The sequence below is a fragment of the Pleurodeles waltl genome, chromosome 4_2 (genome assembly GCF_031143425.1).
Source record: "Pleurodeles waltl isolate 20211129_DDA chromosome 4_2, aPleWal1.hap1.20221129, whole genome shotgun sequence".
Lineage (NCBI taxonomy): Eukaryota > Metazoa > Chordata > Amphibia > Caudata > Salamandridae > Pleurodeles > Pleurodeles waltl.
Genome location: NC_090443.1, coordinates 346,234,788 through 346,256,575, shown reverse-complemented (window position 1 = coordinate 346,256,575; position 21,788 = coordinate 346,234,788). Strand labels below are relative to the sequence as shown.

Below are 21,788 nucleotides of genomic sequence, written 5' to 3'. Positions count from 1 at the left end.
GAGCCACAAATGTCCTTCTACCCAGCGTTCCCCCAAGTCTCCCGATAAAAATGATACCTCACTTGCGTGGGTAGGCCTAGCGCCGGCGACAGGAAACACCCCAAAGCGCAACGTGGACACATCCTAAATTTTGGAAAAAAACAGAGGTGTTTTTTGCGAAGTGCCTACCTGTAGATTTTGGCCTCTAGCTCAGCCGGCACCTAGGGAAACCTACCAAACCTGTGCATTTCTGAAAACTAGAGACCTAGGGGAATCCAAGGAGGGGTGACTTGCGGGGCTCGGACCAGGTTCTGTTACCCAGAATCCTTTGCAAACCTCAAAATTTGGCTAAAAAAACACATGTCCCTCACATTTCTGTGGCAGAAAGTTCTGGAATCTGAGAGGAGCTACAAATTTCGATCCACCCAGCGTTCCCCCAAGTCTCCCGATAAAAATGATACCTCACTTGCGTGGGTAGGCCTAGCGCCGGCGACAGGAAACACCCCAAAGCGCAACGTGGACACATCCTAAATGTTGGAAAAAAACAGAGGTGTTTTTTGCGAAGTGCCTACCTGTAGATTTTGGCCTCTAGCTCAGCCGGCACCTAGGGAAACCTACCAAACCTGTGCATTTCTGAAAACTAGAGACCTAGGGGAATCCAAGGAGGGGTGACTTGCGGGGCTCGGACCAGGTTCTGTTACCCAGAATCCTTTGCAAACCTCAAAATTTGGCTAAAAATACACATGTTACTCACATTTCTGTGGCAGAAAGTTCTGGAATCTGAGAGGAGCCACAAATTTCCTTCTACCCAGCGTTCCCCCAAGTCTCCCGATAAAAATGATACCTCACTTGTGTGGGTAGGACTAGCGCCCACGAAAGGAAAGGGCCCAAAACACAACGTGGATACATCACATTTTTTTATAAAAAGCAGTGCCTACCTGTGGATTTTGGCCTGTAGCTCAGCCGACACCTGAGGAAACCTAGCAAACCAGTGCATTTTTGAAAACTAGAAACCCAGGGGAATCCAAGATGGGGTGACTTGCGGGGCTCTGACCAGGTTATGTTACCCAGAATCCTTTGCAAACATCAAAATTTGGCCCAAAAAACACCTTTTCCTCTCATTTCGGTGACAGAAAGTTCTGGAATCTGAGAGGAGCTACAAATTTCCTTCCACCCAGCGTTCCCCCAAGTCTCCCGATAAAAATGATACCTCACTTGCGTGGGTAGGCCTAGCGCCGGCGACAGGAAACACCCCAAAGCGCAACGTGGACACATCCTAAATGTTGGAAAAAAACAGAGGTGTTTTTTGCGAAGTGCCTACCTGTAGATTTTGGCCTCTAGCTCAGCCGGCACCTAGAGAAACCTACCAAACCTGTGCATTTCTGAAAACTAGAGACCTAGGGGAATCCAAGGAGGGGTGACTTGCGGGGCTCGGACCAGGTTCTGTTACCCAGAATCCTTTGCAAACCTCAAAATTTGGCTAAAAAAACACATGTCCCTCACATTTCTGTGGCAGAAAGTTCTGGAATCTGAGAGGAGCCACACATTTCCTTCTACCCAGCGTTCCCCCAAGTCTCCCGATAAAAACGATACCTCACTTGTGTGGGTAGGCCTAGCGCCCACAAAAGGAAATGGCCCAAAACACAACGTGGACACAACATATTTTTTCACAGAAAACAGAGGTGTTTTTTGCAAGGTGCCTACCTGTGGTGTTTGGCCTGTAGCTCAGCCGGCCCCAGAGGGGGGGGGCAGAAATGCCCTAAAATAAATTTGCCCCCCCAACCCCCACCCTCCCCCGCCGGGAGCGACCCTTGCCTACGGGGTCGCTCCCCCTGCGTGACATTGGCACCAAAAAACAAATCCCCGGTGCCTAGTGGTTTCTGCCCCCTTGGGGGCAGGTTGACCTAAACTCAGCCAATCTGCCCCCAAGCGGGGCAGAAATGGCCTAAATATAATTTGTCCCCCAGGGGAGCGACTTTTGCCTGATGGGTCGCTCCCCATCTCTAAAAAAAAAAAACAAAGAAAAAAAAAAAACACAAAAAAAAAATTGCCCTGGTGCCTAGAGTGTTCTGCCCCCCCCCCCCGGGGGCAGTTCGGCCTAATAATAGGCCGATCTGTCCTCCGGGGGGGCAGAAATGGCCTAAAATAAATTTAACCCCCATCCCCCCCCCGGGAGCGACCCTTGCCTACGGGGTCGCTCCCCCTGCGTGACATTGGCGCCAAAAAACAAATCCCCGGTGCCTAGTGGTTTCTGCCCCCTTGGGGGCAGATTGACCTAAAATTGGCCAATCTGCCCCCAGGGGGGCAGAAATGGTCTAAATACAATTTGCCCCCCCAGGGGAGCGACCCTTGCCTGATGGGTCACTCCCCATCTCTAAAAAAAGAAACAACAAAAAAAAAAACACACAAAAAAAAAATTGCCCTGTTGCCTAGAGTGTTCTGCCCCCCCCGGGGGGCAGTTCGGCCTAATAATAGGCCGATCTGTCCCCCGGGGGGGCAGAAATGGCCTAAAATAAATTTGCCCCCCCAACCCCCATCCCCCCCCCGGGAGCGACCCTTGCCTACGGGGTCGCTCCCCCTGCGTGACATTGGCGCCAAAAAACAAATCCCCGGTGCCTAGTGGTTTCTGCCCCCTTGGGGGCAGATTGACCTAAAATTGGCCAATCTGCCCCCAGGGGGGCAGAAATGGTCTAAATACAATTTGACCCCCCAGGGGAGCGACCCTTGCCTGATGGGTCGCTCCCCATCTCTAAAAAAAGAAACAACAAAAAAAAAAAACACACAAAAAAAAAATTGCCCTGGTGCCTAGAGTGTTCTGCCCCCCCCGGGGGGCAGTTCGGCCTAATAATAGGCCGATCTGTCCCCCGGGGGGGCAGAAATGGCCTAAAATAAATTTGCCCCCCCAACGCCCACCCCCCCCCCCCCGGGAGCGACCCTTGCCTACGGGGTCGCTCCCCCTGCGTGACATTGGCGCTAAAAAACAAATCCCCGGTGCCTAGTGGTTTCTGCCCCCTTGGGGGCAGATTGACCTAAAATTGGCCAATCTGCCCCCAGGGGGGCAGAAATGGTCTAAATACAATTTGCCCCCCCAGGGGAGCGACCCTTGCCTGATGGGTCGCTCCCCATCTCTAAAAAAAGAAACAACAAAAAAAAAAAATTGCCCTGGCGCCTAGAGTGTTCTGCCCCCCCCCCCCCGGGGGCAGTTCGGCCTAATAATAGGCCGATCTGTCCCCCGGGGGGCAGAAATGGCCTAAAATAAATTTGCCCCCCCAACCTCCACCCCCCCCCCCGGGAGCGACCCTTGCCTACGGGGTCGCTCCCCCTGCGTGACATTGGCGCCAAAAAACAAATCCCCGGTGCCTAGTGGTTTCTGCCCCCTAGGGGGCAGATTGACCTAAAATTGGCCAATCTGCCCCCAGGGGGGCAGAAATGGTCTAAATACAATTTGCCCCCCCAGGGGAGCGACCCTTGCCTGATGGGTCGCTCCCCATCTCTAAAAAAAGAAACAACAAAAAAAAAAAAACACAAAAAAAAAATTGCCCTGGCGCCTAGAGTGTTCTGCCCCCCCCCCGGGGGCAGTTCGGCCTAAAAATAGGCCGGTCTGTCCCCCGGGGGGGCAGAAATGGCCTAAAATAAATTTGCCCCCCCAACCCCCACACCCCCCCCCCAGGAGCGACCCTTGCCTACGGGGTCGCTCCCCCTGTGTGACATTGGCGCCAAAAAACAAATCCCCGGTGCCTTGTGGTTTCTGCCCCCTTGGGGGCAGATTGACCTAAAATTGGCCAATCTGCCCCCAGGGGGGCAGAAATGGTCTAAATACAATTTGCCCCCCCAGGGGAGCGACCCTTGCCTGATGGGTCGCTCCCCATCTCTAAAAAAAGAAACAACAAAAAAAAAAACACAAAAAAAAAATTGCCCTGGCGCCTAGAGTGTTCTGCCCCCCCCCGGGGGCAGTTCGGCCTAATAATAGGCCGATCTGTCCCCCGGGGGGGCAGAAATGGCCTAAAATAAATTTGCCCCCCCCCCCCCCCCCCCCGGGAGCGACCCTTGCCTACGGGGTCGCTCCCCCTGCGTGACATTGGCGCCAAAAAACAAATCCCCGGTGCCTAGTGGTTTCTGCCCCCTTGGGGGCAGATTGACCTAAAATCGGCCAATCTGCCCCCAGGGGGGCAGAAATGGTCTAAATACAATTTGCCCCCCAGGGGAGCGACCCTTGCCTGATGGGTCGCTCCCCATCTCTAAAAAAAAAAAAAGAACAAAAAAAAAAAACACAAAAAAAAAAATTGCCCTGGCGCCTAGAGGTTTCTTCCCCCCCTGGGGGCAGATCGGCCTAATAATAGGCCGATCTGCCCCCAGGGGGGGCAGAAAAGGCCTTCCCAAAAAATTGCCCCCCCTGGGAGCGACCCTTGCCAAAGGGGTCGCTTTGTTGCGTGACATTCGCGCGCAAAAACAAACTCCCTGGTGTCTAATGGTTTCTGCCCCCTTGGGGGCAGATTGGCCTTATCAAAATAGGCCAATCTGCCCCCAAGGGGGGCAGAAATGGCCTAAATATATATTGCCCCGTAGGGGAGCGACCCTTGCCTAAGGGATCGCTCCCCACCTAAAAAAAAAGAATTCATCACAAAAAAAAAAAAAAAAAAAAAATGGTCCCTGGTGCCTAGAGGTTTCTGCCCCCCCTGGGGGCAGATCCGCCTAATAATAGGCCAATCTGCCCCCAGGGGGGGCAGAAAAGGCCTTCCTAAAAAAATGCCCCCCTGGGAGCGACCCTTGCCCAAGGGGTCGCTCCCTTTTGCCAATTTCAAGAAAAAAAAAAAAATCCCTGGTGTCTAGTGGGGTTTCAAAAGCCGGATTGCAAGCAATCCGGCTTTTGAAACCTGTGAGAGACTTCAAAGGGAAGGAAATACATTTCCTTCCCTTTGAAGCCTCTCGGGGCCTCCCCCATGGGATTGAAAAAGAAATGCAAAAGCATTTCTTTTTCAATCGCGCTGGAAGCTCTGCTTCCAACGCGATGGGGGAGACCCTGTGACTAATCAGCGCGCGCTCGCGCGCTGACGTCACAGGGGGGATTGGGGGGGGTCGGGGGTGGGAGGGGAAGGGCTTCCCCTTCCATCCCTGACTTGGGGGGGGTGGGGGGGAACCCCACAGAGGGAGCGAGAGCGCTCCCTCTGGGCTCTGTGCACAGGACGTAATGGTTACATCCTGGGCACAGCAGCACTGTGCCTCAGGACGTAACCATTACGTCCTGGGCACAGAAGGGGTTAATAAAGTCATTTTCTTTTCCCCCTACTATGCTACTTCAATGAGGGACACACTATACATAAATTAAGTCCCAGATTTACTAAATGCTTGCGTCTCCATTGTATCATGCAAGGTGACGCAAGTCCTTAAGTCAAATTTACTACACCACGCAGAGCTACCCTGCGCGACTCTGCATGGCATAATAAATCTAGAGTACTGCAGGACAGAGCAAGTCACTGCCTTGCATTACTCTGCGCTGCGAAGGCATTCCATGGGTGGAGCATGAGTGTTTCCAAACATCCACCCATAGCTTTTGGTGCATTCTCAAATTTAACAATAGTAAACCTCGAAATGCGTCAAAATGCCATGCCTTTCAAGGTGAGGTGTAACGAGAAGTATGCTTCCTAGTTTTTTCCTCTTTCTGCAGCACACATTGAAAGAAGAAACTGCCTCAGAGGATTGTTTTTGTGCAGAAAGGTGCCCTTTCCTGCACAAAACAATCCTGCCTATAATCAATCAGTCAATCAATCAAATAATTGCTTACGCACACTACTCACCTGTTAGGGTCTCAAGGCGCTGAGGAGGGGGGGGCGTTTGCCGGTTACTGCTCAAAAAGCGAGGTTTTAAGGTGCTTTCTGAAGGTTAGGAGGTCCTGGGTCTTGCGTAGGTTGGTGGGGAGGGAGTTCCAGGTCTTGGCAGCAAGGTGGGAGAAGGATCTGCTGCCGGAGGTGGTACGTTGGATGTGGGGGACTGTAGCGAGGGCGAGGTCGGCGGAGTGGAGCTGTCGAGTTGGTATGTGGAAGTTTACTCGTTCGTTGAGGTAGGCCGGTCCAGTGTCGTGGAGGGCTTTGTGAGCATGGACGAGGACTTTGAAAATGATCCTTTTATTGATGGGTAGCCAGTGTAGGGATCTGAGGTGGGTGGATATGTGTTCGTGGTGAGGGAGGTTGAGGATGAGACGGCTGCGTTCTGAATTCGCTGGAGTTTTCTTTGAAGCTTGGCTGTGGTCCCTGCGAATAAGATTTTGCCGTAGTCCAGTCTGCTGCTGATGAGGGCGTGGGTGACTGTTCTTCTTGTTTCTAAAGGAATCCATTTGAAAGGCTTGCGTAGCATGTGAAGGGTGTTGAAGCAGGAGGATGATATGGCGTTGATTTGCTGGGTCATGGAGAGAGATGAGTCTAGAACGATGCCAAGGTTGCGTGCGTGGGTGGTTGGTGTTGGGGGTGGTCCGAGGGTAGTGGGCAACCAAGAGTCATTCCATGCCGTCTTGTTGGGGCCAAAGATGAAGATTTCTGTTTTGTTTGAGTTTAGTTTGAGGTGGCTTGCTGTCATCCATTTGGCTATGTCGAGGAGTCCGGCGTGTAGGTTTATCTTGGCGGTGGCTGGGTTCCTGGTGAGGGAGATGATGAGCTGGGTGTAGTCTGCGTATGAGATGATGGTGATTCTGTGAGGGCGGAGGATGTTGGCGACTGGGGCCATGTAGATGTTGAAGAGGGTGGGGCTGAGGGAGGATCCTTGGGGGACCCTGCAGATGATCTTGGTGGCTGGAGACCAGAAAGGAGGGAGGCGAACTCTTTGGGTTCTTTCGGCGAGGAAGGAGGTGGGCCAGTCCAAGGCCTTGTGTCGAATTCCGGCGTCAAAAAGGCGTGCGCGGAGAGTTTGGTGGCATATAGTGTCGAATGCTACAGAGAGGTCTAGGAGGATGAGGGCAACGGTCTCGTCCTTGTCCACTCTGGTCCTGATGTCGTCTGTGCAGGCAATGAGGGCGGTCTCAGTGCTGTGGTTCTTGCGGAATCAAGACTGGGAGGCGTCGAGTATGTTGTTTTCTTCTAAGAAGTGAGACAGTTGAGCGTTAAATATCTTCTCAGCGACCTTTGCGGGGAAGGGGAGAAGAGAAATGGGACAGTAGTTCGTGAGGTCTTCCGGGTCTGCTTTGGGTTTTTTGAGAAGAGCTTTGACTTTGGCGTGCTTCCAAACGTCTGGGAAGGTTGCGGTGTCGAAGGAACTGTTGATGACGGCTCAGAGCTGGGGAGCGATGATTTGGCTGGCCTTGTTGAAAATGTGGTGGTGGCAAGGGTCTGTTTGGGAGCCTGAGTGGATGGAGTTCATGGTTTTGCTGATTTCTTCGTCATTGGTGGGGGTCCAGGTGTGTAGTTGGTTGGTGCGGGAGGGTGTTGTGTTGTTGGTTGTGTCGGTGGTGGTATTGGTGGGTGCTGATGCTGTTATGTATGTCTGCGATTTTGTAGTGAAAGTAGATGGAGAGGGAGTTGCAGAGGTTTTGGGAGTGCGGAGGGTTGATGGTGCTGGATTTGGGTTTGGTAAGTTCTTTGACGATGGCAAAGAGTTCCTTGATGTTGTGTGTGTTCTTGTCTATGCGTTCTTTGTAGAAGGACCGTTTGGTGGCACGGATGAGTTGGTGGAGTTTGCGCATGGCTGTTTTGAGGGCGGAGAAGTTGCTGATTGAGGGTTCTTGGCGCCAGGCTTTCTCAATTTTATGGCTTTCTCGTTTGGAAGCCTGGAATTCTGTGGTGAACCAGGGGGCGGTCTTGACGGTGCGGGTGTTGTTGTTTGTTTTCAATGGGGCGAGGGAGTCTGCGCAGGTTGTTAGCCATTGTGTGAGGTTGTGGGTGGTGGTGTTGGGGTCGTTGGTGATGGAAGGTGGAGCTTGTGTGAGGTTGGCAATCAGGTGTTCTTTGGTGATCTTGTTCCACTTGCGGTAGGGTGTCGTGTGTTTTTGGTGGTGGGTTTCATGAAGGAGAAGTGGACGCAGTGGTGGTCAGTCCAGTGGAGTTCTGTGGTGTGAGTGAAGGTGATGTGGCTGCTGGAGGTGAAGATGGCGTCAAGCGTGTGACCCACCGAGTGAGTGGGTGAGGTGACCAGTTGCTTGAGGCCGAGGTTCGTGAGGTTGTCCAGCACGGCTGTGGAGTTGCAGTCGTGGGTGCTTTCCAGGTGAAAGTTGAGGTCACCAAGGAGTATGTAGTCTGTGGAGGTGAGGGCGTGGGAGCTGATGGTATCTGTAATGATGTCGCAGAATGGGGGGTGGGGTCCTGGTGGTCTGTAAATGAGGGTTCCTCTAAGGGTGGTGATGGCGTTGATGTGTATTTGAAAGTGTAGGTGTTCTGCATTGTCTAGGGTATCGTTGGTGTTGGTAGAGATTTTGATTGTGTTTTTGTGTATTATGGCGATACTTCCTCCTGGTTTGTTTATGCGGTCTCTACGGGTGATTTTGTAACCTTCTGGGATGGCTATGGCGATGTCGGGTTCTGATGAGGGGTTCATCCATGTTTTTGTGAGGAAGGCGATGTCGGGAGAGTATGTTGTGAGCAGGTCCCAAAGCTCGATGGCGTGCTTGTGGACGGAGCGGGTGATAAGGAGGATGCAGTTAAGGTGGTTGCGGGGTTTAGTGTTATTGCGGTGCTTGTTGGTGTTGCTGGTGTTAGTGTGAGTGCAGGAAATTGGCATGAGTGGTATGTGAATGGTCCATGTGTGTGTTTGGGGTTGGCCTGGGCGCAGGTGGGGTGCTGGCCTGGGTTGAGGGCGTGGAGTTCTGTGGAGGAGTAGTGCTGTTTCGGCGGGGGTCGGAGAAGCGTGGACCAGGGGGACGGGCACTGGGCGCGGTCCAGGCGTGGACAGGCGCAGCCATAAGAAGGGGAGGTGGGAGGGAGGAGCAGCTGTGAGGCGGGAGGGGAAAGACCAATAGGGGCACGAGGGGGGTGGGGCAGCAGGGGACGCAGCGGCAGAGCCGGCAAGAGCCAGAAAGAAACGGGCGGTAACACAGAAAAGCGGTTTTGAAAAAGGGCACAGGTACAGTCAGAAACAGTGCATTAAATGTAAAACGATTTACAAAAAATGAAATACTAAGCGAAATACGAAATACAAAGTGTAAAGCACACTAGATACGCCTACCACTAGGCACCAGGGATGAGGCACAGGCGGGTGCCCGGAGGTGGTGGAGGTCCTCGAGCTTCCTTACAACGGCAAACGGCTGGATCAGGGGCACGGAGGCAGGCTGGTGAAGCCAAAGTGTACTCCTGGCCTAAAGCAGGTCAGGGGGTCATACGGGGCTCCGCACAGCCGCCGCCATTAAGAAGGGGAGGTGGGAGGGAGGAGCAGCTGGGTGGCTGGAGGGGAAAGACCAATGGGGACGCGAGGGGGGGGCAGCAGGAGACGCAGCAGCAGGGTCGGCAAAACCTGAAAGAGCCAGAAAGAAACGTGCGATAACACAGAGGGTAAAACAAAGCGGTTTTGAAAAAGGGCACAGGTACAGTCAGAAACAGTGCATTAAACGAAAAACTATTTACAAAAAAACAAAATACTAAACAAAATACGAAATACAAAGTGTAAAGCACACTAGATACGCCTACCACTAGGCATCAGGGATGAGGCGCAGGCGGGTGCCTGCGGGTGGTTGAGGGCCTCGAACTTCCTTACAGCGGCAAACGGCGGGGTCAGCTGAAGGATGTGAGGATCATGCAGTGGTTTGATAATCAGGCGGTAGTCCACCCGATTAACAGAGGGGCATCCCAGTGTGCAAGAATGTTTAAATTGTTGTGCCACCTGGTAAAAGTACAACTAGCAAACAACATAGACATTCGGGCAAGGCACGTCCCAGGCATAAATAACACTAAAGGAGATGCACTCTCTCGATTCCAGATGGAGAGATTCAGGAGCTTGGCTCCGGAAGCAGAACGAGAGATGACACCGTTCCCGTACAGCCTGTAGAGACCTGTCCCTTTTGATAGAACATGCCCTAGCCCCATAGACAGCAAGACGCTATGCCGCCTGTGCAAGAGGTCACAGGGTTAAGGGCCTTTGAGGACCACCAGGAAGCAAAAAAAGCAGTGGAACAATTTATACAGTGGGCTTTCACGCAACAGAAATCCAAGTCTTGGGCGCAGGTGCATCTAACCGTGGTGGAACACTTTAGTAGGCTCGTAGCAGGAAGAGACCCCACCAACTCTCATTATATAAGGGCAGTGATGAAAGAGTGTTGCAGACTAGAAGAACCTTCTAGGGACCGGCGGCGCCCAATAGAATTCCACACACTAAGGCAGCTGGTGGGGGCGTTTATACCTGAACAGCTTTGAAAGCACGCTCTTCAAAGCTGCATTCACCCTGGCGTTCTTTGGGGCTTCTAGGGTAAGCAAGCTAGTGGCCCCTTCCAAAATGGGGAACACACATGCATGCATACAAAGCCAGGATGTACGAATAGGCCACAACCTTATGCAAATACTACTAAGGAGATCCAAGACCGACCACATGAGGAAAGGGGCAAAAGTGGAGCTAAGATGCCTGGATGATCTAGAATTATGGCCAGTGTGCAACATATAGAGGTATTTAGACCTGAGGCGGGTGGGGCATGGGGTGCTCTTGAAGCACGAGAATGGAGACTGCTTGTGCACATTTCAGTTCAAATCAGTGCTCAAAAGGGCACTGACCAAGGCAGGGCTCCCAGCAAGCGAGTTTGGTACACACTTGTTCCGGATAGGGGCAGCAACATCGGCTGCCCAACATGGCCTGGCGGCGGTAGGCACTAAAACAACTGGGAGGTGGAGCTCAAATGCCTATAAAGGTTACATCAGAAGGCAACAACCAGGGAAGCATGAGTAGCCCCAACACCCCCTCCCATCCTGCACCGGCAGAGGTGGGGCATGACTCCTCCAGAAGAAAGTAAGAGGGGGGTAGAACAGCAGGCTGGGGCAAACAAACAAGAACCTCACTTTCCCCCTGTTCACATCTAAATGCAGGTGTGGTTCGCAGAACGGGTTGGGTGACTGGACACTCCTTTGTGCAGAGAGCCTTAGTCTGGTGGGAGGCAAGAGGTTTCAGGAGGGAGCGACGCCCACAGCGAACAGACATAGAATGGTTTGGAAATAGGTGCACCTACCACACTGGGGGAGCTGTTAGTCGCTCATCACATGAAGCCTGACGTGGTAATAATACACCTAGACGGGAATGATCTGGCGCAGCTAGGTAGGAAGGGCCTGCTGGAAAGCATAAGGGGAAACCTCACTTGGGTAGCGAGGCTGCTGGGTGGTACAATGCTGATATGGCCAGAGATCATCCCCAGGCAGAAATGGAGGGGGGCCAAGTCAGCAGGAGCAATAGACAAATCGAGAAAAAAGCTGAACGTGGCAGTTAAAACGTTTTGCATCGCGAATGACTGGCAAAGCATCCTGCAAGTCTAATCAGCTTGCAGATGCCGGAATACTTTGGGGAGGATGGGGTGCACCTGTCCACACTGGAAAAAGAGGTATTTTGGGCCAACTTATGGGCTGCATTGCGGCTAGCAGGCTGCAAATAAAATGGATAGAATTAGGAGGAGCTGCCTAATGGGTGGTAACCCAAAGGCGGTGTGGCAGAGAGGAGCATTAAAGAAAATGAAAGGCCACACCCCACATAGCGGGGTGGGAGGGCTACTTCCCTTGGGAAGCCTCATGGCAGAGTAAAGCACTCGGGGGAGGTACATGAAACACGGCACTCGCAGCCGAGGTCCGCCAACAAGGACTAACCGAGATAGCAAGTTAAGCCTAAAAGAAAATGAGTACCTTCCTACACAAAAAGGAATAACGCCAACGCCAAGGGGCAAGATACCCAAAGGCCTAAACGCTTGGATTGTTTTATGGCAAATTGATTGACGGGCATGTGATATGCAGATGTCAGCAATTTATGGGGTTGATAATATGTCAAAAGTGATTTATGACCCAATGTACAAAATGTAAGTAATGAACTCATGGGCGTTCAATCTCATGGATGACAATATGATTTATGGCAATTCAATGCCTATTATTTGCATGCCGTTTGTGATGTGACAGAAGGATTTATGGCCCTCATAAAAGTAAGGGCAACCATGCTATAAATCAATATTAATAAACTGCGGCCAACATTCCCAGATCAAGAAACTAATTTGTGTGCTATCTTTTAGTATTTTCGGTAATGGGCTGCTTGGCGGGGTTTGGGGCGAAGGCCTGCACCCGAAGGGGGCTCGAGGGGCCGAAGCAGAAACCCTTCTGAGGCCCGCAAGAAAGCGCACCAAGGAGGTGCGCAAACAAAGGGGGACCTGAAGTGGACCCCCGCTCTTTCTCCCTCACTCCCCTGCCCCCTCGAGCCCTCGGCGAAGGGCGGAAGCGGAAAGAGTGCAAAGTCCAGGATGGCCCAATGCGGGCCAAAGAATCTTTTAAGTTTCCCCCCTCCATGCCTAAAGGGACAAGGGGGCTTAAAAAGGGCCTGCCTGGGCCGGAACCCCTCTTTCTTACCTGGGCGGCCAGGCAGCCACACAAAGGAGACATCCACCCACACCAAACACAAGGTACCCAGGAAGTCGCAGGCTGGGTCAGAAGGGGGGTGCAGAGGAGAAGAGCATTAAAGAACATAAAAGGCCACACCCAACACAGTGGGATGGCAGGGTTACTTACCTTGGGATGCCTCACTGCAGGGTAAAGCAGTCGGGGTGGTACATGAAACATGGCACTCGCAGCCCGGGTCCGCCGGAGAGCTGGACACAAGGACTAACCAAGGTAGCGATTTAAGCCTGAAAGAAAAAGAGTACCCTCCTACACAAAAAGGAATAACGCCAACGCCAAGGAGCAAGATACCCAAACGACTAAACAATGATTGATTCATGGCAATTTGATTGATGGACATGTGATGAGCAGATGTCGGAAATTTATGGGGTTGATAATATGTCAAAAGTGATTTATGACCCAAATGTACAAAATGTAAGCAATGAACTCAATCTCATGGATGACAATGTGATTTATGGCAATTCAAGGCCTAATATTTGCATACTGTGTGTGATGTGACACAAGGATTTATGGCCCTTATAAAAGTAAGGGCAACCATGCTATAAATCAGTATTAATACACTGTGCCAATATTTCCCAAATCAAGAAACTTATTCATGTGCTATCTTTTAGTATTTTCATGAATGGGCCTTTGAGGGTGGGGGGTTCTCTTACTCCACCCAAGTCCTTCTTTCCTGCCCTCTCTCACTCCGTGCCGCCTCATCCCACTTCTTCATTTTCTTTTATTAAAAGAAAAGCACATTAGTTGTAGCCACACCATAGCTCTTCTTTATTTTTATTTGTACCCATGCTGCACAATAGCCATGGTGCTGTACAGCATAGATACAAATCATCGCCAGTTCCAAAAGAGACATATTGGGTTTATGAAACAAAACTACAAGTCCCAATACAATTTGCTGTGGGTGTACATAAAAGTCAATACCTACATAAAAAGTCACAAACGACATGAAACCACTTGATAGCTATGTTTTTGTTTGACCGCACCCTACAGCCATTCTGCCCCCTTCCCACTCTATAATACCGGTGTTCCTTAAATACCTTTTACAGCAACATTTCTAGCCACGTACGCAATTGATTTTCTCAGCTACAAGCCGCACGACAGACATCAGGACAAGCTCCTCCTTTCCGAGTTGGTGATTGAATGTCATTCTCCGGCACAGGAACACAAACTCCGTGCCACACTAGCAGGTGGTATTTTATCTCGCACAAATTGTGCTTGAAGTGGGCCCACTGTACATTCTGCCTGTTGCTTGCTTCCTTGCCCGCAGCTTCTGAGGGAAATGCAAAATTTCCTAGCTGTCGTGAAGGAAAGTTTCAATTCTATTAAGGACACGGAGGCGAGGATTATGCATATCTTTCTTCACTTTTTATTCAAACAGCAAGTTCAAAGTTAAAGAAAAGAAACAAAAAACGGCAATGAGCTCCATGAGACTGCCACCATGGAAACCATCGTCCAATGAGGTTCCAGTGTTGCCGGCAGTATATATATCCACGAGCCTGTCAATCTTCCTCGACTTCGCTGTGAAAGGAATTGTAGATGTCTGAAGAGGCCGTTGTCTCTGATCCTATGGGTAGAAATGAGAGGTTAAAGTAAACTGACCAATGATGCTAAATATCGAGCAACAAAAAGACTGTGGGGGTCATTCCTACTTCGGCGGGCGGCGGTCGCCGCCCGCCAAGCGGGAACCGCCGAATGACCGCACCGCGGTCAAAAGACCGCGGCGGCCATTCTGGCTTTCCCGCTGGGCCGGCAGGCGACCGCCAGAAGGCCGCCCGCCGGCCCAGCGGGAAACCCCCTTCTACGATGAAGCCGGCTCCGAATGGAGCCGGCGGAGTCGAAGGGGTGCGACGGGTGCAGTGGCACCCGTCGCGATTTTCAGTGTCTGCAAAGCAGACACTGAAAATCATTATGGGGCCCTGTTAGGGGGCCCCTGCACTGCCCATGCCTGTGGCATGGGCAGTGCTGGGGCCCCCAGGGGCCCCACAACACCCGTTCCCGCCATCCCGTTCCTGGCGGTTTTTACCGCCAGGACCAGGATGGCGGGAAGGGGGTCGGAATCCCCATGGCGGTGCTGCGAGCAGCGCCGCCATGGAGGATTCTTTGGGGCAGGAGAAAACCGGCGGGAAACCGCCGGTTTCCCTTTTCTGACCGCGGCTTTACCGCCGCGGTCAGAATGGCCCCAGAAGCACCGCCAGCCTGTTGGCGGTGCTTCCGCGGTCGTTGGCCCTGGCGGTCCATGACCGCCAGGGTCAGAATGACCCCCTGTATGTCTTTAAGATTTTGGCTATTGCAGAAAGAATACAAGTCAAGAACCAATGCAGAAAAAATCTAACCATTAAACTTGTTAAAGAAAACATACGATTATGTATATATGTAAAATATATATATACCACCTCAGTACAAGGAGACATGAAGTTCGGGTGGGAAGACACGTGTCCAGTGTTGGGTGGGATAATCCTCACCTCCGTGTCCTTAATAGAATTGAAACTTTCCTTCACGATAGCTAGGAAATTTGGCATTCTATGTCAGGACCGGAGGCGAGGATTATGCAAGTTCAAAGCTTACTTACCACCAGAGATGCTGCATTGTGTATCGGTTTAAAATAAAACTTTTTAAAAGTAGATTCTGAAGACCAATCTGCTGCACTCATAATGTCTTCCAGTCGACCCCCAACTTGAATGGCTTTTGAGGCCATGGCACCCCGAGTCGAGTGTGCACCGAACACTTGTACATTGACACCTGCTTCAGATAAAATCCATCTAACCCACCTGGCGATGGAGGGGGATGATACTGCCTTAAAAGGTTTCTTTAATTAAATTAGAAGTTGATTCTCCCCCGGAGGTCTAAGTTCCGTTGTTACATCCTCGTAGGCCTTGAGGCAACGTAATACACATAACTTAGGAGCGCCAGGGAAAGCGGGGTAAGAAACCGACCTTGTATTATTCTTAGTTCTTCTAGAAATCGTAAAAGTTACTCCTTCTGGAGAAAAAACTCTAGCAGAAATATCCAAGACCCCTATATCCGATACCCTTTTACATGAAATAAGGCATAAAAGAATGGCCAGTTTTGCTGACAACTCCTTCCTTGACAGGTATTGATTGTCCTGCCACGTGGATAATAAATTAAGAACTAGGTTGACATCCCAGAGCTCAGAATATCTAGGTTGCGGAGGCCTGGAAAGTCTAATACCTTTAAGAAGTTTACATATCCAAGGATGTTCTCCGATCGGTTGATTATCAAGAGGAGGATGACCTGCTGAGATGGCTGATCTAAAAGAGTTTATCGTACAGTAAGCCAAACCTGACTCCGCTATTTCTGCAAGGAAATTCATGATATCAGTAACGCGGGCCCCATGGGATCGAAATGTTTGTCCACACACCAGCGAGACCATCTATTCCATGTGGACCTATACCGCTTACCTGTCCCAGGTGCCCAGGCTTGTGCAATTAACTTCCTATCTTCTTGTGAAAGTCGGCAATCTTGCCAGCGATACCTGAAATCTTCCACGCTACCAGAGATAAGTGGCCTTGGAGAACCAGGGGATGGAATACACCTGCTGGATCTCGGAGAATCGAGGGAAAGACCGGAAGGCGGATTGGAGCTTCGCATGAGAGCTCCAGAAGAGTTGGAAACCATGCCTGGGATCTCCATAGCGGGTTATCAGAACCACTGTCGCTCTCTGGTGGCGAACTTGAGCCGAAACCCTCGGGATAAGAAGAAACGGGGGGAATGCATAGCCTAGATGCGGTTCCCAGTTCTGGAGAAATGCATCCACTGCTGATGCTTCTGGATCCGGGCGCCAGCTGAAATACAGAGGCAAGTGGGCATTCCATCTGGATGCAAACAGATCCAGTGAGCAAGGACCCCATCGATTCATTATTGACTGAAAAATCGAGTGTTCTAGTTGCCAATCGCTGGAGTCCGTTAGGAAACGGGAACTCCAATCCGCTACGACGTTCTGATCCCCCGGGAGATTCTCTGCCGTGACGGATATCTGATGCTGAAGGCAAAAATGCCAAATATCCTTCGCTAGATCCGCTAGAGCCTTCGAGCGTGTCCCCCACAGGCGGTTTATGTATTGAACCGCTGAGACATTGTCCATGGGTAGGAGAACAACACATGAAATTCTGTCCCGTGTTAAGGACTTGATCGCAAAAGAGCCCGCAAGAAGTTCCAGGCAATTGATGTGCATATCGAGCTCCTGAGGGGTCCAGCGTCCCCCGAATGAGATGTTCCCGCAACACGCTCCCCAACCATGGCAACTGGCATCCGACTCGATCACCAGGTCTGGGGAGGCTCCGAAGATGGCTCTGCCATTCCATGCCTCCATGTGGTCCAGCCACCAATGTAACTCCGTCTTTGCCTCCAGAGAGAGGGAGATTAATTTGGAGTACGTGACCCCGCGTCGAAGGTGATAGGCCTTGAGACGTTGGAGGGCCCTGTAGTGGAGGGGGCCTGGAAAAATGGCCTGAATCGATGATGAAAGCAGACCCACTACTCTGGCCAACTGACGCAACGAAATCCTGTCGCGTCTTAGGACCTTCTTTAATTCCTTCTTGATCTTGGAGATCTTCGGACTCGGGAGACTGAGGGATGCTGACCGGGAGTCTATCAGGAAACCTAGAAAAGTTATGGTTTGAGAAGGGAGAAGATCTGACTTCTGTTGGTTGATCACAAAACCTAGTGTCTGCAGAAGCACAATAGCTGTGTTCAAATTGGATATAAGCTGGGATCTGGATTGATCCATAAGAAGGATGTCGTCCAGATAAATGATAAGACGAAATCCCTGAGACCGGAGAACCTCCACTTCAGGTTTGAGGAGTTTGGTAAAGCACCATGGTGCCGATGATAGACCGAATGGGAGAGAGGTGAACTCAAACACCTACTCCCTCCACTGAAATTGTAGAAACCTGCGGTGAGGCGGAAAGATCAGGACTATGACATAAGCATCCTTGAGATCCAGGCGGACCATCCAGTCCTCTTTCAGTAGGAGATCCCGGAGCAAGTGAATGCCCTCCATTTTGAAATGCCTGTATGTTACCCATTCGTTGAAAGACCGGAGATTGAAGACCAGGCGAAACCCTTTGTCCTTCTTCTCTACAAGGAAGATGTTGCTTAAGAAACCTCTGGGATGCAAGGAAGTGACGCAAAAGGCTTCTTTTTGGAGGAGATCCTGAACCTCCGTATCTATGAGATTGGACTCTGTCATTGAAAAAACTAAAGGAATGGGTAGAGAGTCCTGGATTGGGGTTCCTCAAAATTCTATTTGAAAACCAGAGACTGTTTGTAGCACCCAAGCATCGGAGGTGATACTATTCCAAGCGTCTTTGAAGAAGCGTAACCTCCCTCCAAATTTTTTAGGGGAAAAAGGGGTCCTCCCGGGGCATTACTTGCTCCCCAGGCGAGTCTATTCGCTCTGCCTTTTCCTCTGCCTCTGTAGGGGTAGAAAGTTCCCTGGCGACCGTCATGCCAACCGTTGTTTCTGTAGGGAGCGGGCCTTGTTGGAAATGGCGGACGGAAGAGCGACCCCTGCCTCGTCCGGCCCCTCCAAAAACCTTATTCGGAAAGATCTTTTTAATAGAGGTCTGTGTCTTATCCAGTGCTGAGAAGGTGGCCACAAAGTTTCCCAATTCCTTCACAAAAGGATCACCAAATAAGTTGCCTTGGGCAATAGCCCCTGCCTCTGAGTTGGAAAGTTCCCCCAATTTAGGGTCAATTTTTATAAGCAAAGATCTGCGCCTTTCAGCCTAGAGGGCACAGTTTGCGTTGCCCAGGAGACATACAGCTCTCTGGGCCCACCCCGCTACAATGTCAGTTGGAATGGGTGAGTTTGACTGTTTGGCACTTTCTGACAGTTAAAAAAATTGAGTAAGGGGGCCTAACACATCCAGAAGTTTGTCCTGGCACGTCCTCCAGGATCTATCTATACCTTTCTTAGGGTCCTTCATGTACTTGGAAAAAAAGGTACACAACTTCGGATCGATATCCAGCGTGGCTGCCATCTTGTCAACTAATGTTGGACGTGGGCATTCCGCTTTCAACCGGGAGCGCACCTCTTTATCAAGAGGTTGTCTAATGTTTGAGGCCACGTACTCAGCCACCTTGTGGTCTGGTATACATTCCGAAGAACAAGGATAATAAATTCCTTCAGGTTCAAACATGTCTGATTCAGAATCCTCTGAATCGAAAGTTTCTTGCAAAGAAGCTCCAGGACGCCAAGGGCGACCGGTCTCATCGTCCTCCAAAGAGGAGGAGTCCCCATATGAGTCACCAGTGATGCCTTTAGGAGACCCAGCATCAAGGTCCCATTTGTGGTGAAGCTTTTCACCCATTGCGCCGGGTAAAAAACCCTCCCGGGAGGGTATGCGCTTCTACGCGCGCGAACTCTTACTGAAGGTGCCAGATAACAGCAAGACGTCTTCAAGGTGCCCCGCGTCGTGCTTGCGCACTTTCTTGGGGACTGAAGAGGATCTACCTTCCGTCCCCGTTGCGCCAAACATGCCCGTCCCTTTGGAAACTTGTTCCGTAAGCTGCGCTACGCTATCTCTAAGAGGAGCAAGGGCTTGAGATATGGCCTGAGAAAACAACATATCCATTCCTGGGGGAAGGGAACGGAGAGATGGGCCCTCACCTGGGGACATATTGGCAATAGATTCATTGTCCTGTGTGGACTGCATCTTGTGACTCATTGGATTTTGGCAGACAAAAACACCCAGAAAAATCTACAAAGGGTAAGAAAAACCCCTATCCAATTCTGCCAGCAGTGAAAGCTGTAATGTATTGAAAACGAAAAATTCTTCCCAATGGGGTCAATCACAACCGTAACAAACAGTGTCCGTTGGATGGGGAACAGCCGAGGCTTAAATATTTCCTCAAGAATGTGAAAAAATCGCGTGCTGAGCGCCGAGGCTTCTCGAGCGCTCAACACGTGTGTCAAATATGTGAGGAATTTGTAGCGTGCGCCCTCTAGAGGGCCCGACGCGTCTCCCGAAGAAAAAATGCGCTCGGGCAGAAGCCTGATGCGCTGAAGAGACGCGTCTAAATAAATACCATGTACAGGCAAATTCAAGAAGGTAGAATGTGCGCAAGCAGTAACGCGTTAAAATTAAAGCGCATTGAATAATAAACGCTCCGAGGCAGAAAGGCACTTATCTTGTCCTGATCAGTGAAGAAAGAGGAAGATTGACAGGCTTGTGGATATATATACGGCCAGCAACACTGGACCCTCATTGGACGATGGTTTCCATGGTGGCAGTCTGGTGGAGCTCATTGCCGTTTTTTGTTTCTTTTCTTTAACTTTGAACTTGCTATTTGAATAAAAAGTGAAGAAAGAAATGCATAATCCTCGCCTCCGGTCCTGACATAGAATTGCGATCGGACCTGTGCAGTCACTGAGTGCAGAGGCATTGTGACGTCATGACGCGCATATGGCGCATCATCACTGGTGAATGGTGACGTAATGCTCATATTACAGGCGCGTTGTAACGAGAAGGGACCTGGCATAGGAAAGTAAATGATTGCAATTGATAAGGAAGTAGCGCTTCATTTCGCACTTATGCTACACCTTATTGAAAATGTTTCATACTCTTCACTTTAAGAAACGTCACACTCAAACAACATGCAATGACGGAAAGAGTTTTTTGAACCCAGACTTACCTGAGTACAGTAATTGGCAAGCCTTTTGAAATCCGCCTGCAAAATATTTCCAAAGAAGGGCAGGGAGGTGGGTCCGGGTGGGTAGCGGCTCCAACTCCTCCGTCGCTTCATGAAATCAAAGAGCAGAGCAAAGACGGCGAAGAAAAGAGCCAGCATCGTCAGGAAGGTACCCGAGGGCAGGAGGGACCAGGGCGCTGAGAGTAGACTCACGCTTGCTCCTTCTGACTCGCTACCAAATGTAATGTTTCTATCTCTCATGTCTACTCTTCTCGCTCTGTGTTTTAAAGTTCGGTGCTTGTTTTAAATTTAGTCAAGTGCCAACATACCAGCACAGTCTGCTCTCACTCTCTGTCTCTCTCCTTCTTGTCTGCACGAGCTCTTGCCTTCACCACGTCTGTGTCATTTTCTCTCTTAGTGTCTGTCTTGCAATGTGTCCTTTGCCAGTTCCTACCGCCCCTCTTTACCTCACTTCCACGCTTTCATCTCTTATTCTCGCTTTTCCTAGCTCCACCCAATTACATACAGTTTCCGCATGCACCTTCCCCAGCTCCTGCCTTGAAATGCAGCTTCTAGCTTCCACTCTCCCTCCTCGCCTCTCTTGTCTCCTCCCAGGAGTAGCCACCACCTGTCAGCATTCTCTCTCCTATCCTCGGCTCACCTCCCTGTCCTTCAATTTATACCCGGCTTCAACCAATCACTCTGCTCTCCTCTGTTTATCTTTGTGTTTCTCCAATCGTGATCTTTTGGACTCACATCTACCCTTCTCATTGGACACAAAAGAAAAGGGGGAGGGGGGATAGTGTAGAGCAGCTGAGTCGGTAAAAGTTTCTGGCAGCTCCTGATGTTGGTGATCCAAGCAATGACATAGCCAATAGTTAGGGCCACTGGATTTATTTAGCGGGGTGGTCCAAATTATGCGGCAGACTTGAGTAAATTATGCACCGAAATAAGGAAAATTATGCGGCATGTTGTGGCACATACTGTGATAGTATTACTTCTCTATTCTGTCATTATTACTTGTTAACACCATCAGTCTTGCTAACACTGTCTATATTGGTTGCACCTCAGTACTACTAGTTTAGGAGCCAAACATAGCAATAAGTAACAGAAAGGTGACCAGTCAACTTTGCAAAGGGCCTTCCACTGCGCAATAACACTCGTCGCTGCGTTTCTAGTCACTTGAACTGTTTGAGCTAGAAACCATTTTTTTGCGTTAAAATCTGCAGATTATGCATCAAATAATGGATTATGTGACAAATGGAGCCAATCAATTAACATTTCGTAAACACAGCAACCACACAACCGCATAATTTAAATGGACCTGCCAATAGGTTCGGCTTTTGTATGCCTGAACATGTCGACATATGTAGGAAGTTGGCTCTGTATACACTACTTCAAATCAAGAAATAGTGTGCACAGAGTCAAAGCATTCCTCTTAGAGATTAGATAGTGGCAAAAGTAGATAATTCTAATGCTCTATTTTGTGGTAGTGCGGTCGAGCAGTAGGCTTATCAAAGGGTAGTGTTAAGCATTTGTTGTACACACACAGGCAATAAATGAGGAACACACACTCAAAGACTTACTCCAGGCCAATAGGTTTTTATATTGAAA

General features: G+C 50.4%; 1 protein-coding gene across 1 annotated transcript in view; it reads right to left on the bottom strand.

Moving 5' to 3' along the window:
- LOC138292691 (cytochrome P450 2D17-like) overlaps nucleotides 1–20,540 on the bottom strand; it is a 327,621-nt gene extending 307,081 nt beyond the window's left edge. Inside the window, exon 1 of the mRNA XM_069231413.1 lies at nucleotides 20,178–20,540. Coding sequence (XP_069087514.1) covers nucleotides 20,178–20,435 — 258 coding nt within the window. The 5' untranslated portion in view covers nucleotides 20,436–20,540. The remainder of the gene's footprint in view (nucleotides 1–20,177) is intronic.
- Nucleotides 20,541–21,788: the final 1,248 nt, after the last annotated feature.